We start from the raw sequence: 17,796 nt of genomic DNA, 5'->3' as shown, positions 1-17,796 counted from the left end.
TCAACTCCATACACTTGAGTAAATCCCTTTGTCACTAAGCGAGCTTTATATCTTTCCACTGTTCCATCAGCCTTATGCTTGATTGTGAACACCCATTTACATCCAACTGGAACCTTTCCCTTGGGAAGATCAACAAGTTCCCATGTGCCATTTTTGTGAAGGGCATTAACTTCTTCCCTCATGGCATTTGTCCATTCAGGAACTGAAAGAGCTTCTGCCACATTCTTAGGGATAGGGACACTGTCAATAGAGGTAAGGAAGGCACGGAATGAGGGTAAAATGTTCTCATAGGAGACAAAGTTGGAAATGGGACGGTCAAGATCATTAGCAGTAGAGGAATCATTTTCAATAGATTCAAGGACATCATTGGGAGCTAAAATACCTGAGTGAGTATGATCCTCCCTCGAGGAGTCTGGTGGCACTGGAGGTACAACTTCCGGATTCTCTACAACTCTTGGATTTGACTGACCTTTGCGACGACGAGAAAAAACACGAAAAGGTGGAGGGTCAGGGAGAGAGGGAAGCTGAACTAGTTTCTCCTCATGTCTACACTCCCCCTGAGGAGAAATAGGATAGAAAGGCTCGTCTTCAAAGAAAGAAACATCCATGGAGACATAGAATTTACGAGAAATAGGATCAAAAACACAGTAGCCCTTTTGAGTGAAGGAGTAACCAAGAGATATGCAAGGTATAGCACGAGAATCCAATTTCCCGCGGGTGGGAGACATATTTTGGACAAAACACCGACAACCAAAGACATAAGGAGGAATAGAAAGAAGGGGAGCCTTAGGAAAGAGAAGTTGATGTGGGGCTTTGTACTCTAACCGATGAGAGGGCATATGGTTTATAAGGTAAGTGGAACAAAGAACAGCTTCAAGCCAAAACCGTTTGGGAACATTCATATGAAGTAGTAAACCTCAAGCCACTTCAAGGAGATGTCGGTTCTTCTGTTCGACCACACCATTTTGTTGTGGTGTGCGGGCACAAGAGCTACGGTGAAGGGAACCATGCGAAGCAAAAAATTCCGTGAGGTCACTATGAAAAAATTCTTTTGCATTATCTGATTGGAAAATTTGGATTTTAGTTTGAAATTGAGTGAAGACCATCCGCTGGAAATCTTGAATGATTTTTGGTACTTCTTCCCTGGTTCGCATCGGGTATACCCACGCAAATCTAGAATAATCATCAATGAGGGTAATGAAATACTTGTAGCCACTCTCAGATGGTAAAGTAACAGGGCCCCACACATCAGAATGAACAATGTGAAATGGAGATTTAGATTTACTATGTCTTTGAAGAAAATGAGTTCTACAATGTTTACCCAACTGACACGTTTGACAAGAAAAGTTAGAGACAGACATTGACTTAAACAGTTCTGGGAATACCATTTTCAAAGACTCAAAAGACAAATGACCAAGACGAATGCCATAAATAGACTTTTTTCTTACAGGACTGACTCATAGACTCTGTAACATGAAGACCAGCCTTATTCTCCAGCATGTAAAGTCCATCAGCCATACGACCCCTACCAATCGTCCTCCCCGAGGCCAGATCCTGAATCACACAATGAGAAGGGAAAAAAGTCACTGAGCAATTTAAGGAATTAGTAACACTACTAACAGAGAACAAATTAATGGGAAAGTTTGGAACATGAAGAACATCAGAGAGGGTAAAGCCAAGAGGAAGAGAGAGAGTTCCTTGACCAGCTATGGAAGAGTATGATCCATCGGCTAGTCTCACCTTGTCTGTTCCAGAAAGAGGGTGATAGGTTTGAAAGTAAGAGGACGTACCAGTCATATATTTTGATGCTCCAGAATCAATGATCCATGGAGAATCATGGGTGTGAGAAGCAACATGAAAAGCAGTGGCAGGGTTACCTGACGTAGATGCAAATGAGGTTGAGGGAGGAGTATCCATCTGACGAATTGCTCTACCATAGAGCTCTAAATGGTCACGGAAGGAATTCATAGTGTCCTCCCTTGGGTCAGGTCCAGTGAGATGTGTCTGAGTCACAGTAGAAATGGTAGGCTGATGCTCCTGAGTAGCCATGTTGGCCATGTGATGTTTCTTTGTATTTTGCTGCCCGTACTTCTTATTCACCTCTGAACTTTGCTTCTTAGTCAGATCTTGAGCCCATTTTGGTTTCCCATGAAGATCCCAACAGGTATCTTTGGTGTGTCGGGGTTTCTGGCAATGAGTGCACCACAAAATTTCCTTATCTTCTGTTTTTTTTGGAGATCTCCTTTCCGGGAAGAAGATCCCCCACCAGTAGATACACCCCCTTTTGCAACTAACACAACAGCATCCCCACCAGGGCTGTTCATCAAATTTCTCCTGCTTTCTTCAGATTGTACAAGAGCATAGACTTCCTGAACAGAAGGGAGATCCTTAGAGCTGAGAATCTGAACTCTGATAGATTCATACATAGGATTCAGACCATGTAAGAATGCAAACACCCTTTGCTGGGAGACAATCTGTTTGTACTTCTTAGCATCCTCATCACACTTCCAATCCACACTCTGGTAGTGATCCAACTTCTTCCAGGCAGATGTTAAATCAGAGTAATAGACCGATAAACACCTCTCCCCCTGTCTACATGTAGAAGATGCTGCCTGCAATTGATAAATTTTGGCATAGTGTCTCAGTTCTGAATATGTAGACTTTGCTTGTTCCCAGATTTCATTCGCAGTTTCAGCCCACATGAAATTCTTCCTGATTTGAGGTTGCATGGAAACCAAGAGCCAGGACATAACAATACTGTTCTCCTGATTCCATCTATCATATTCAGCACTCCCGGAGGATGGTTCTTTTATCCTCCCATTAATGTAGCATATCTTCCCTCTTGCAGTGATGTATAACTTGATCCCTCTTGACCACTCTAGGTAATTTAAACCATCAAGAGGGACAACAGCCATAGGAAATGATAGGTCACCCCCACCCATTCCGTTCGGCATTGAGGAAACTCCAGATGAGGCTGAATCTTCACTGCTCATGATTTCTGGTTTAAAAAAAAAACAGCAACCGAAGGAGTACTTCCGTACACGGCTATTATAGAAACAGGTCCTTCTGACCTACGGTTTCACTGGGAGCAAAGACTGAACACTGCTGTTGCAGTACTGAAACAGGTCTGTATAACCTACGGTCTTGTAGGAATCCAAGAAAAGAACACTGTAGTTGCAGTACACAATCAGGTCTGTATGACCTACAGTTGTATAGAGGTCATATGACCCTCCAACAAAATAGAAAAAACAGGTGAAGTTCACCACACCCCTAATCGGTAGGTCTGGTAGCCGAACAGTCAATGACTGAGATCAATACAAAATTTGTTTTAGGACATCAACAGTCCATCGAAGGGGTAAAGGAATACAATACAAAGTTGAATACAACTACTTTGTTAAAAAAAAAACAGTCCCTCAATAGTCCATCAATCGGCTGAACAGTCAATCCGTAGGGCAGCCGAACAGTAAATGAACAGTACCTCTTTTAACTTCAGATGATAGCCTCTCAGTAAACCAAAACTCCCTCTACGAACCTCAGATGATAGCCTCTCTACAGTCGAATCGACAATGAATACCACTTCTGGGCTGGAAGATGAAAAGTCTCTACAACTTCTGGGTCGAACTGAATACAACTGATTAGTAGTTCGATGGATACAGCCCTGGGAGATGAAAAGACTATCTACTCGACATTGAACAACAGGTTTGCTTGACACCACCCTTCAGGCCTGGACGACTTGCTCTGATACCATGTTGAGCAAGAGCAAGAGCAAGAGCAAGTGAGAGACAAGAGGAGAGAAGAGAGGGAGAGAGGAGAGGAGAGCCGAGAGGACTGAAAGCCCCTTTTGAAGTTAGGGGGCGAAAGAATGATCTATTATTATTTATACTAGTACAGCCGAACAATGTAATCAAAGAGGAAATTACAACAATACCCTTATGGTACTAAAACCTGAATACATAAACATAAACAACTGACAACATCATCTAAGCTTTATCCCAACTATATGTGGTCGGCTACGTGAGTCCTGTTTTACTATTCTGTTCCTTTTAATGCCATATCAAATGTTAAATTCTGAGTGTTTAAATCACCTCTTAGTACTTTGACCAATGTCCTTTTTGGTTTGCCCCTTGCCCTTCTAGCCCTTTCAATTTGCAACAAATCACTTCTTACGGATGTTGCCAATGGTCTTCTATGTACATGACGAATCTATCTTTCTCTATTTTCTCTCGCTTTCACCTATTGGAGCTACTCCTAGGTTTCTTCCAATGACTTAAATTCTGACTCTATCCTTTCCTTTTCATTTATCCATCTCAGCATTCACATTTCTGCCACACTCATTTTTTGGACATGTTTCTTGACTGCCCAACACCCTGCTCCATATAGTATAAGAACTGTTTTATAGAATGTTCCTTTTAATCAAAGTAGTATTTGCCTATCACATTAGACTCCGGATGCACCCCTACATTTTGCCCATCTTGCGCTTAGCCTATAGGCGACATCCTCATTAGTCTCTCCCTTGTTATAAATTATTGAACCAAGGTATTGGAAAAGGTCACATTGAGTTATCTCTTGTTCTTCAATCCTAAGTGAAACCTGATTCGTCCTCCTGCTATTATTAAATTTACATAGTATATATTTTGTTTTAGTCCTACTTAATTTAAAACTTCTTGTTTGTAAGGTGTCTGTGCATACACTTGTTTTTGCATTTTAATCCTATGCAATTGTACTGTATATTTCTGATATACTTGAATAGAAACATTTTCGGTTGCTGATCAAAAAAGCCATGGCTTCTCTTTTTTATCATCTTTTTTTTATCAGTACTTTTTTTATCATCTTCAGAAATGATTATGTTCTATATTGTGCTTTTGAAATGAGTATTTTTGGTTTGGAAATAATTCTTGTTAGATGTCATCATGTCAATATATTTCCTATTGGCATGTTAGAATTCCTGATTTTTTTCCCTTTTAATTTTCTTGATTTGTTTGCTTGTATGGCTTCACAATGTGGTGATCCTCTTATTTTGCTTTGCTTTTAAAAATCCTTTAGGGAATTTGGGTATCCACATTTGGCATTAAGTAGTAGTTGTTTTGGTATTTTTATACACTAATGTCTACTGATTACCAAAAAACAATATTAATGTCTACTGTCTCCCTCTTACTAGAATGAACAACCTAGTTATGCCAATTAGTTTTTGGTATCTGATAAACTATAGTTCCACTATAGCAGCTTGACCATTCTTGTTTAAAAGGGGGAAGAGCATCACGATATTGACATCTATTGAATGCAATTAATTTTGATATTCATGTCCATTGCAGATGAAATTTCACAACGTTTTAGTATTTGGAATTGACTTCAATTTGCATATGAGATCCTGTTTGTTTTAGTCGATGTTTGTCCCCTTGAAGTTCCATGGTGTTCCACTTCTTATTGACTGTTAACAAGATCAAAAGAGATCTCATTAACAAAAAGGATAAAAGAAATTCAAGCAACACTTCAACTGCGCCCCCCCCCCCCCCCCCCCCAATACTCCTAATAGTTACTACTCTGGAAGGGCCAAGCTTGATTTCAAATCAACCCATACCTACATAATTGATAGTGGTAGCTCCTTGGCTGATCTCCTAATATGGAAGAAGGAGATGTACCCTCTGGCTCCCAAAGATCTGCCCTCCTGGATAAAATGAGACTATGCTGCATTCACTTGGTATTCTAGATTCTTAGTTCTAATTTCTCAGTGTCGTCATGATTTTTTAAATCTACAAATAATAGTTTGATTTTCTGTACTATGTAGTTCAATGTTTTCATTCCTTTTAGACCATGGATGTTAATGATATTAAAGCATGTGAGAATTATATTGATAAAAACAATGGAAGTTATTCATTAAATTTTAAATAATATTGTTTATACAATAGTTGGCCACTTCAAGTTATATGATAACCTCTTTTCTATTACTTTTATTGTGATACTTTTTAAGGTCTACAGTTGTACTAACACTAGGTACTTGTATGTGTTTCTAAGGTGATTGCAATAACTGTTGAAGAAGAGGATGATATTGCCAAATTCAAAGATTACACACCTTCAAAATCTAGTGATGCTGAGGGAGTTAAAAAGTCGTCCAGTTCTACACCACCAAAAACAGATGTCATTGAAGAGCCTGGCAAATCATCCGACCCAAAGATTTCTAATCCTAGTGAAGCTCCTATGGAAGAAGATCGTATTTTTGCCAGTCCTCTTGCAAGAAAAATGGCAGAAGATAACAATGTCAGTGACTTTAGTTGCTCTCTTGAATCTCTGTTCTCCAGTGTGCTAATGAGAATTATATCCACTTTTTTTTGCTACTTGTTCTCTCTAGCCTCAAATATAACATTTAGATTTTCTTTTCTAAGAGCTTGTTTGTGTTATTTGGACTTTGCCTGTACCTTATTCTTTATTTTCGTTTTTCTTGCCTTCTTTTAACTACAGATACCTCTTTCAAGCATCAAAGGGACAGGTCCTGATGGTCGCATTGTAAAGGCTGACATAGAAGATTACTTGGGTACACCTTTTTCTGATGCTTCTCTTGATCCATTTGTCAATTGTTATGTAGTCCACATTTTGGATTTTTGCTTAACTTTATATCTTTTGACCTCAAAGGGATATGCTATTAATATTTTTGGTGTAATGTGGTCTCATTTTTTTATTGTTTCTCATTCAACATGGTTCTTTTTGTTTAGTTACTCAACAATTGGATTTTATAACTGCCTTGTTGGTTTCTTTAAAATGTCTTTTATTTTTTCTTCATGGTTTCTGGTTAAACAACACTTTTTTTTCCCTTCAGAACTAGATAGAAAGTGGATTAGGGGATTTGGAAAACAAGAGGAGTGAAATGGTGTTCAGCTCCCTCATGGGGAGCATCCGGAGGAATAGTAACTCTATGGAGAGAGGATGTTGTAGAGCCAGTAGAGGAGCTGATAGGTGATTTTTCTGTATCCCTAAAATTCAGGATGGTGGAAGATGGTTTTACATGGGTCTTAACAAACATGTACGGGCCAAATAATTATAGAGAGAGGAATGAGTTGTGGGAGGAGCTTTATGGCATCCAAGGCTTATGGGAAGGCCCATGGTGTCTAGGGGGGGGACTTTAATGCAATAAGATTTACTTCCGTGTCAAATAATCCTAGATAGGCCACAACTACTAGTATGAGTAAATTCAATGATGTCATCAATTCTTGTGAGTTATGAGAGCTTCTCGTATTACAAGCTATCTTAACTTGGTCCAACTTCTAGGAAAATGCAACATACTCGAAGCTAGATAGATTTTTTTCAATGAACATTGGGAGAATCATTGGAGAGGTTTGGTGGCTAAGGATTTACCTAGGGTTACTTCCGACCACTGCTCTATAGAAGTAGGACAAGAACCACTTGGAACCGGACCCAAACCCTTCAGGTTTGAGAATATGTGGTTACCACATTCGGATTTCGTGAATAAGGTTAAGGAATGGTGTGGAGTGAAGAAATGAGAGAGGGGGGGGGTGAAATGGAAAGGGGTCAGATTTCGCAAGAAATTAAAAAGATTGAGATCCAAACAAAAAGAATGGAATAGGGATCAATTTGGAAGTGGAGGAAACAAAAGCTACCTTATTGACTCAGATTGTGATTCTAGATGCAAAAGAGTCCCAAAGATTGATGAGTGGGCAGGACTGAGAAGTGACATGGAAACTGAAAAAAGGAATTAGATGAAGTCCTATTGAGGGAGGAGATTCCATGAAGATAAAAATCAAGGCATAAGTGGATCAAGGAAGGGAATGGGGACACCAAATTTTTTCATGCTATGGCCAATGGGAGAAGAAGGGAAAATTTGATAGTAAATCTCGAGGTCAATGGAGTTAACATAACCTCTCAAGAGGAGATTGCTAGTTGCTTTGTGGATCACTTCAAACCAATCTTTCAAAGACCTCTGGAGGTTCGGGAGAGAGTGGAGGATGTGGATTGGCCAACTTTGAATGAGACGGATAGGAGATGGTTAGTAAGAACTATTGAGGAAGAGGAGATAAGACATGTTGTCTTCTCTATGGATAGAGCTAAGGCTCCAAGACTAGATGGTTTTACAATGGCATTTTACCATGACTGCTGGGATATACTCAAAGAAGATCTAATCGGGGTTATTAGAGAATTTGAGGACAAATATATGGTGAATCCTGGAGTCAATGCTACATTTCTAGCTCTTGTTCCTAAAAAGACTAGTGCTAAACATCCCAATGATTTTAGGCCGATCAGTTTGGTGACTAACATCTATAAGATATTGGAAAAAGTGCTCTCCAGGAGGATCAAAGCAGTTCTACCTACGCTCATTAGTTAAACACAAGGAGCTTTTGTACATGACAGACAAATTGTAGATCAGATCCTCATAGAAAATGAAAGTGTAGAGGAAATGAGGAGATTAGTCAAGGATTTGTGTGCAAACCGGATTTAGAAAAGGCTTATGATCTGGTGGGCTGTAGTTTTTTATTGGAGGTGTTAAGAAGGCGAGGATTTGGGGACAAATGGTGTAATTGGATAAGTGGTTGTCTAACTTCCTGTCATTACTAATTCTTAGTGAATGGAGTAGTCAAGGACTTCTTCCCAACCAATAGAGGCCTAAGACAAGGTGACCCACTCTCTCCCTTCCTCCTCACACTTGTTGCTGATGTGTTTAGTAGATTGATCTCAAAAGTAGATGAACAAGATCTAATTAGGGGTTGGAGATTAGGAGGGAGTAGCGTTCCGGTGACCCACCTTCAGTTTGTAGATGATATTATTATTTTTGGTAAGGGAAGTGATTTAAGAAATATGGACAATCTTAAGAATCTAATAAGGGTCTTTGAGAATGCCTCTAATTTGAGGATAAACCTTGAAAAAAGTTGTGTTGCTGGAATAAACTTGGAGGATGGGGAGGTAGAGTCCATTGCATCTCGCTCAGGTTGTGCCACCTCCTCTTGGCCTTTGACCTAGTTAGGGCTTCCCTTAGGTGCAAATCTTAAAGAGAGTAGCCTCTGGTCCCCTATTGTGGAGAAATTTGGGAAATATTTAGCAGCTTGGAAAAAGAATTACATCTCTATAGGGGGTAGAGTGACTTTGGTTAGGGCAACACTTGCCAACCTTCCAACCTACTTCCTTTTAGTCTTTAGGATTCCCCCAAGGGAGGCTAAGAAATTGGAAAAGGTAATGAGGGATTTCTTGTGGGAACTAGGAGAGGTGAAGAAGGATCATCTAATTAGATGAGATAGCCAATAAAAGTAAGGAAGGAGGTTTGGGGTTAGGAAACATAGTTCGGAAGAATGAAGTTCTATTAGAAAAGTCGCTATGGAGATGGCCTCTGGAGAGGGAGAGATTATGGCATGAGGTGGTGTTAAGCATTCATGGTTGCTCAAAGAAGGGTTGGGATGCTGGGATATCTCGTCGGGCTACTCTCAAAACACCTTGAAAGACTATACATGGTATTCTCCACCGCTTGGGTTTATCAGGTATGAAGCTTGCTTTAGTACTTCTATTCGATTCTGGGAGGATGTTTGGGTGGGTACCAAACCCCTCACTGTCTTTTTCCCTCTCTCTATTCTCTCTCCCTTTACAAAAAATGAGCTTATCTCAAAGTTTCTCGCTAGTCTGGTACTTGTCTTTAAATTGGGACTTTGGCTTTCGTAGGGGATTAAGGGATGCTGAATTGATTGGTATTTCTGAGTTGCTTCAGTTACTTGAGTTGGTTTGTTTGGACCCCACTAAATCTGATCAAAGAGTTTGGATCCCTCTTCCAAAAGGGACCTTTACTTGTGCATCCTTTCTAAAATCCCTCACTGCCAGCTCTAGCCCTCGGGTGTTCCCAATTAAAGAAGTTTGGATAAGACCTATTCCCCACAAAATTGTTGTTTTTTGCTGGGAGTATTCTGTGGGAAAATCAACACTTTGGAAAACTTACAAAAAAAGAGACTTTATCTTTGCCTCTCCCCTAATTGGTGCTTCCCAGAATGAGAACTGTTACCATCTATTGATTTCTTTCTCCTTTGTTGCAACTTTATGGAGTTGGAGCTTTAGTTTATCTGAATGTAGGTGGAACCCGCCGTCTAATGTAAGTATGCTGTTTAATCCATCTACTTTTGAGACGCATATGAAAAGAGGTAAAATCATGTGGAAATGTATCAAGGCAGCTATATTATGGACTGTTTGGGAGGAAAGGAATGCTAGAACTTTCCTAGAGAAGGAAAGAAGTATTGCTGAAGTGAAGGACTGTATCTTAACTAGAGTAATCCATTGGCTGAAGACATTGGCCCTGTTTGCTGAATTCACCTTCGTTGATCTTTGGAGGAATTGGGTAGAAGTGGCTAATACCTCCAATAGGAAGAATAGAAGGGTGGTAGAGTGGGAACCTCCTTCAAAAGGTGTCATTAAATTGAACTTTGATGGGAGCAGCCAAGGTAACTGTTGTGTAATTTATGCACAGTTAATTCAGGCAAGTGTACCTTAGTCAAATGTGCGTATAATGATGAGGAAAGTGTCGATCCCATAGAGACTAGATCATAGTACCAAATCAATTTTAAACTAACCTAAGTTGAACTCGTGAATCAATTGAATGAATAAAAACTAAAAGAATTAATTCAAATCCAAGAACTTAATAAAAACTGAATTGATGGATGAATGCAGCTAGGGTTTAGATTTCATTAAATCAAGGTTATATAATTACCTATTTAATCCAACTCAAGACCGAAATTACCCTAAGGTATATTAAGTTATTTGCATGTGATGGTGGATTTCCCTAAATTAATTAATAAGCTTTCTTAAGTCATATTAATCCTTTATTAATCCAATTCTACTATCAAATTTCTAAGTGGTTGTCAAAAGGAAAAATAAGCATTAATTTCTTTGGAAACCTCTAATCGTAGAAGGGGATTTGACTCACTAAGCTTCCTTGATTCCTACACATGAGCTAATCATCTTTCGATATCATAGTCTATCGTGCGATTTTTATTGCCTAGGGATCTAATTCATAACAATCCTTTGGTCAGTCATGCACGAATCATCAAATCATTAAAAGATTGGCCAATTCTTTTAAAGCATTAAGTACAACAATAAAAATTCCTCATGCAAACAATAAAGGTCTTGAATTGAATGAAACAAATAACTATATAATCTTAAGATCAAAATCCATCTAAACCCTAGCTAAGAGAATTTAGCTAGACATCATTAAATTCAACATACTCAAGAAAATTAAAGGGGAAACACAGCAAGAACACATTAAAGAATGAATAGAATAACAAGAAAATTTTAGCCTTTAAAGGTAGAAGACAAGTGCAACAACTAAGCCTTTCTCCCTCTTGAATTCGGATTCTTCCTCTCCTTCTCTGGTATGCTGAAATTGCTTCATCTTCTCTTCTGATGTGTTGAGACTGCTTCCTCTTCTCTTCTCTGTTGAATTCTCTCTAAGGATGTGCCTCTTTGCCTTGAGTCTATGGTCCTTTTTATAGTGCAGCATCCCCTCAATTGCTTCTCAATGCAGACTCCTAATTTGACACAAATTAGGTCTCTTAGTCTTTATCTCAGTTGAATTCCTATCTCTTCTGCACTGCCAACTGCCATACCCGAAACTTGTAGCTCGAATTGCACTTGGTTGGCGGCGGAATTAGGTTGAGTGATAAACACAAGAGTTGTAGCGCAGCTCTTAGCTTTAATTAGCCATTTGAATCACCTCAATCCGAGTTGTAGGCAGAAAGTTATACCCAATATACGAGAACTATATCAAAACAGGAAATTTCCTGATTTTTGTGCATACATATCAAATCCGATTTCAATGGATTCTCTCCTTCATGGTTACATCATGGAGCATCATTGCTGCATGGTCCTTCCTCTATGATTATCTTGATCAATTAAATTGAACTCCTCCTTAAAATTGCATAATTAAGCTCCAAATCATCTTGCAAGACAATTTTATCATAATTAGTGCAATACCATGCTAATTCCAAAAACATTATTACCAAAATCATCAAGTTAGAGGTATGAAAATATGTACAAATATAGGCTTATCAGTAACCTTGGGCCTTCAGGTGTAGGGGGTGTGCTAAGGAATAAGGACAGCAACATTATTTCTTTTTCTCAAGACTGGTGGGAGTCGGAGACTCCACAAGAGCTGAGTTACTAGCTTTTGTTCAAGGGATCCAGCTTGCCAACCAACTTGGGGTGGAATATCTTTTAATTGAAGGAGATTCTCAAGTGGTAGTAGGATGGCTGTAAAATCTGGATACTGCTATTTGGGGCGCTAACCAGCAATATGAGAGTTGATTTTAAATGGGTAAGCAGGTCGGCAAATACTATGACTGATTCCTTGGCCAAGCAAGGGGTATCCAGGGAAGGTCTTTTTGGGGCTAGTTTGTAACTTGTTCTAGTAAGTCTGGAAAGCTGTATCTAACTTTTCTGGAGAGGTCGTATCTCATGCCTCTCCTTGGGATGCTTGTACTCCTTATCTTTGGTGCTTAATAAAATTCATTCATTTATTTAAAAAAAAAACATTTTTTTCCCTTAATGATTTTCTCCATAATGCAGCGTCCAGCAGGAAGGGTGCTCCATCAGCAGTCTCCAAGACTAAGGATACGATGGTAACAGGAAATTTAGACTACACTGACCTCCCACATTCTCAGATAAGAAAAGTAATTGTTTAAAGCTTCTTCATTGCTTATATCAAAACAACTACAGATTATCATGGTGAAATGCCTACTTTTCTTTACCGTTTTTTGACAGGTCACAACTTCGCGCTTACTACTCTCAAAACAAACTATTCCTCATTATTACTTAACAGTAGACACCTGTGTTGACAAGCTGATTGAGTGAGTTGTTTTCTGCCATTTCTGAGTGTTGCTGATAGAGAAATAGTAATTCTTATAATCTAAACTGTTTCTGATGGTTAATGTTCATCCATCCTATTTATGCCACAGTTTGCGCAGCCAACTTAATTCTATACAAGAAGCTTCGGGTGGGAAACGGATATCAGTTAATGATCTTGTTATAAAGGTATCCAGCAATTGAGAAATATTGCATTGTTCAAGCTTTTTATCTTCAGTTTAACATGAACTTAAATACATCAGAAAACCCAATATTGGAAGGTAAGATGGCACAAAATATGACCACATCCTTTTGATTTTGAAAATGCCTTATTTTCAGGCACACCATACCACTCATTTTGCTCTTCTTAGTCCTTGTGATGCATCAACTAGTCATTGTGTGCATGCTGACCAATTGACTACAAATGAGGATATGAACTATATTTAAGCATCAACTAGTAATTATGGCATAGAATATTTAAGCATATATTTCCTTTTGCTACATAAAAAAGGAAGGTTTGGTAAGGGCTTTTGTATAGTGACAGCATCCTGCCTGAATACTTTGGGGCCGTTTGGCAAGTCTTTTTGGGAAGATCTTCTAGTAGCTCTGACAGTCAAAAGATAAAGATCTGAGCAGCCCGAAGCTAGTTTGGCTACCGTGCGTCTCTCTGTGTCTTTCCTCACAAGAATAAAGCGAGAAAGACGCAAAAAGCTCCATTTGGAGCTTCCCGAAATCAGCCCCAAATGGGCTTCTCGCATCTTTTCGGCACACCGACTTTTGGCAGCTAGATCTGTTACGAACCAAACAGAACCCGTGGCGCGGTCTGCCTGGCTTGTAAACAGCTGAAAGACCACACGGAAAGACATGCCAAACGGGGCCTTTATTTATTAAAAAAAAAGACAGCATCCTGCCTGAATTGTTTTGAATTGGTTGGTGCTGCCTGTATCCATATTATGTGCAATCTATACATCTGCTCATGTACACCTTTCGTTTGTCTCATATAATTTGGTTTCTTAGTCAAAATAAATAAATGAAAGGAAGGTTTGCAGGACTATGATAAGACAGAACAGTCTTTGCTTTTCAGTGATGAGTGGAGGGGGAAGAAAGCAAGGACCCTCATTATAATCCTTTTTTCTTCACATAAAAAAGGTGGCATAAAGGAACAGGGTGACCTTTATTGTTAAATGTGTTTAACTCCTCTGCACACTACCAAGTGTAAGACTTAAAAGAAATCCTCTTGGCCTTTATTATATGCCTCGTTTATATTTTATATACCTTTACATAGTGATGTACCATCACAAAAACAAAAGCAATCCGTGTGCATATGCATATAACAACTTTTAAGACATATACAGTAGTTTTAAATACTTAGGCATACAAAAAAGGTAGAACATACTTGTGGCTGGCTAAGTCAACTAGTGATTAGTTAACCTAGTCAATACTTAGTTTACTATGAAGGCTTCATAACGGGTATCAACTGACTAGTGATGGTGCATTTGGTATGGTCCTAAACTGATTGGTCAGCTATCTAGTAAAATCATTTGCAACATTGGTGTTTTTTATATAATCTTCATTTTTTGTGTTTTACCTTTGGGAAACCAATAATAACAGGCTGCAGCTTTGGCCCTTCGCAAAGTTCCTCAGTGCAATAGTTCATGGAACAATGAGTACATCCGCCAGTAAGTATGGAGTACAGACATTTTACATTTATTACTTAAAATTCCAGATGTTCTTAATTATGTGCTCTATGACACTGGTTCTGACAAATCTGTGTATGCTGATTCAGGTACCACAATGTGAATATCAATGTTGCTGTGCAGACGGATAATGGATTGTTTGTCCCTGTTATCAGGGTGGGTCATGGCTTCATCTCAATGTTATTGGAAGGACTATTAGCCTACTTATGTAAGGATGTATTTGAAAAACCATCAATACTTTGTACTGCAGGGTGCTGACAAGAAAGGATTGTCTAAAATTGCTGAAGAAGTCAAGTATTTGGCCCAAAAAGCCAAGGAGAACAGTTTGAAACCTGAGGACTATGAGGTGCTTGGTGCTTTTAAGCTCTTAACATGGTTGCCAGTGGTGATTGATTGCCTAATGGTTATGGCCACATCGATGATATTAATATTGAGTTGATTGCTTTTGCAGGGAGGCACATTTACTGTATCTAATTTGGGAGGACCTTTTGGGATCAAGCAGTTCTGTGCAATCATCAATCCTCCACAATCTGGAATTCTTGCCGTAGGGTCAGGTGAGACTGAAGCACACCACCTTACTTGCATCATACTTATAACCTGTTGGGACCACTAATGCTCCTTTTTATACTTAAAGTGATAATATTTTGTGTTATATAAATTATAAAATATTTCAAATAATTCTTGCCTTACTAACCACCAGCATAGACGTGTATTGGCTTCTAGACATCAAAGGAGGAATAAAAAATAATTTGCTCCCTTCGCCTTGTAAATCGATCACACTAAAAACATTGAAAAATCTTTTAGGATTGAGACCGAGGACACCAACTTTTTGTTCAGTTTTCCCTATCACTTCTGCGACTGGGCTGGCCCTATCAAAGATACAGTTTTTCCATATAAATTAAAAAAAAAAAAAAAGATGCAGTTCTTCCATTCCTTCAATTTCTGTACCAACAATTAGATATCGATGCCTTAATTACATTTTATTATTTCATGACTGCTTTTACTTGTTTTGAGCAGCCGAGAGGAGGGCCATACCTGGTTCTGGGCTCGAACAATTCAAATTTGCTTCCTTCATGTCAGTTACACTAAGCTGTGATCACCGTGTAATTGATGGTAAGACACTTGGATACAAGTTTTTAATGTATTAGATTAAGCAAACCTAACTTTCCACCCATTTAATTGTTGTTTAGGTGCAATCGGCGCAGAATGGTTGAAAGCATTCAAGGGCTACATTGAGAATCCAGAATCCATGTTGCTTTAAGTTGATTGATACTTATCTTTTTCAGAGAATTTTGTCGATTATTGATCCAAACAAGGGACATAATCTGATCCCAACGTAAGTTTGAATCCATTTGGCATGGGTTCAATCAGGAAGAATATTTCTTCCACCTAGCTTTCCTCAATGAGATAAGGTTTCATATCTTACATGCGTTCAACAAAGGGGGATGAGGCACTGGTTCACATTGATGTCGAACCTTGATAAACTGGTGTTTGCTGTATAGAGTGTAAAAACCGGACAGCCCCTAGTTCTAATAAAAAAAGTCACTTCCCCTGCTTCCTCTTGTTGACAAACAAGTGCCCTGCTATTACCTTGATTTATCAAAGACAATGTCATTCGATTTAGTGCTATGTTTTTTTATTTTTCTCAATATAATTGCTTTTAAGAAATTAATACATTGGGCTTAAAAAAAAGAGAATAATACATTAAATGCCACCTTGTTTATAAATTTGATAATTGATTCTTTATACAACTTTGTATTATAATGTTCCCCTTGTAGTAATTATCTCTTTTAATGATATTATTTATAAGGTTTTTCCATATCTCCTTAAAATCTGATCCATCCTTTTGCTGAACCATATATAGCAATTATTCTTCAAATTTTACATAAAAAACCACTATTATGACTTAATTGTGTTACAATTATTCTTCAAATTTTTGTACCAGAAATTTACCTCCAAATGAATAGCAACTGCCTACGTTATATTAATAGATTACTCCAATGTAGAAAATCAATGCTTAATAAAATGTTTTCTGTTACCCTATACTTCGGCCTTAGTGCCAAATTGGTCTTTTAACTTTAAAACATGACAACTCAGTACTTGAAATCGTGTCAATCTAGTTAACCAGCTATTAAAGTGGCATTTGAAAAGACAAAGATACTAACTTTCTTGAATGGAAGAGAAAATGATTTGGGACTGTTTATTTTTTGTCAACATTTGGATGGTTGATAAAGAAAATTAGATTACACTTGAATGATATTTATGTCTTTTAAAATGCCACTTTAATTATCATGTGCTTTAGATGACCAAATTGGCACTAGGCCCAAAGTTTAAGGTACTAATTGAGAATTTTCCCTTAAATTAAACAATAGAAGGTGATAAAGGCTGGTTAATAACTTAATATAGGGATTTGTTGGACCTAAATGCACATTAAATCCTATCCAAACTAAGATAACTATTCTTATTCTTGGTAGAATGACATTCAATGTCCATTCCTTTCCTCTTCCCTTGGGAATGAGAATTTATTTAAACTGATTTCAATTCCGATTGCAGTCTGAATCAAGCAGGAAGAAGGAATAAACCATTCTGATTCTAATTATGAACCAAATGGATCCTGATTATTTTTTAGATCCATACAATTTCGACAGATGGTGAGGGGATCCTGTTAGTTTATAACAGGGGAGTGCCACCAAGAAGAAAAAAAGAAGAAACAACAGGGAAATGCTGCTGAACCGAAACCTAAGTGGGTTTCATAGACCATCAGGCACTTCCATAGACCATAGCGTTCCTCGTAATAAACTCCAGTGGCCATTAACAGCCGAAAATGGAATTAATTGTGTAAATGTCTTCTCTGTCAACTTGATCGAATATTCATCCAATGAAATTTGCCTCCAGACGTCATTGTCTGCTATTTCTCAGCCACTTGAAATAAATTCAGTAGACTTCCTGAGTTAACCAGAGAGATGAGAAGAAGTCAAGTACGATAGATGTGTCGGGTTGATCACTTAATTTCGGATCATTTAAGTTTGGAGTTGTGCTGTCTTTTTTTATCTTTATCCTGTAATTTGGTTCGAGTGACAATTTAAGTTCGGATACTGAATTGTCACATTTTGAAGGTTTTTCATTTTAAAGTTTAGGGATTAAATTATCACTCAAGCCAAAATACATGGTATTAATCGAAAATTTCCTTATTTTTTTATATTAAGTAACATACATCATCAATAACTTTCCTTTTAACCCCTTTTTCCCAAAATACTGGTTGAGGGATTTGATTTTGCGTCAA

The 17,796-nt window shown here is 38.2% G+C and overlaps 1 protein-coding gene across 6 annotated transcripts in view; it reads left to right on the top strand.

Moving 5' to 3' along the window:
* Nucleotides 1–16,085, top strand: part of LOC148842283 (dihydrolipoyllysine-residue acetyltransferase component 3 of pyruvate dehydrogenase complex, mitochondrial-like) — a 34,225-nt gene extending 18,140 nt beyond the window's left edge. For all 6 annotated transcript variants that reach the window (XM_088956577.1, XM_088956576.1, XM_088956575.1 and 3 more), the window contains 11 exons: nt 6,013–6,255; nt 6,457–6,529; nt 12,541–12,644; nt 12,736–12,821; nt 12,930–13,005; nt 14,428–14,495; nt 14,603–14,669; nt 14,764–14,859; nt 14,965–15,067; nt 15,531–15,626; nt 15,704–16,085. In XM_088956577.1, the coding sequence (XP_088812703.1) occupies nt 6,013–6,255; nt 6,457–6,529; nt 12,541–12,644; nt 12,736–12,821; nt 12,930–13,005; nt 14,428–14,495; nt 14,603–14,669; nt 14,764–14,859; nt 14,965–15,067; nt 15,531–15,626; nt 15,704–15,774 (1,083 nt within the window). In that variant the 3' untranslated portion in view covers nt 15,775–16,085. The remainder of the gene's footprint in view (nt 1–6,012; nt 6,256–6,456; nt 6,530–12,540; nt 12,645–12,735; nt 12,822–12,929; nt 13,006–14,427; nt 14,496–14,602; nt 14,670–14,763; nt 14,860–14,964; nt 15,068–15,530; nt 15,627–15,703) is intronic.
* Nucleotides 16,086–17,796: the final 1,711 nt, after the last annotated feature.

The sequence above is a fragment of the Nelumbo lutea genome, chromosome 8 (assembly GCF_056320005.1).
Source record: "Nelumbo lutea isolate HS-2025 chromosome 8, American lotus-T2T, whole genome shotgun sequence".
NCBI classification, from domain to species: Eukaryota; Viridiplantae; Streptophyta; class Magnoliopsida; order Proteales; family Nelumbonaceae; genus Nelumbo; species Nelumbo lutea.
Note: the sequence above shows the minus strand (reverse complement) of the source record. Positions and strands in the feature narration are given on the sequence as shown.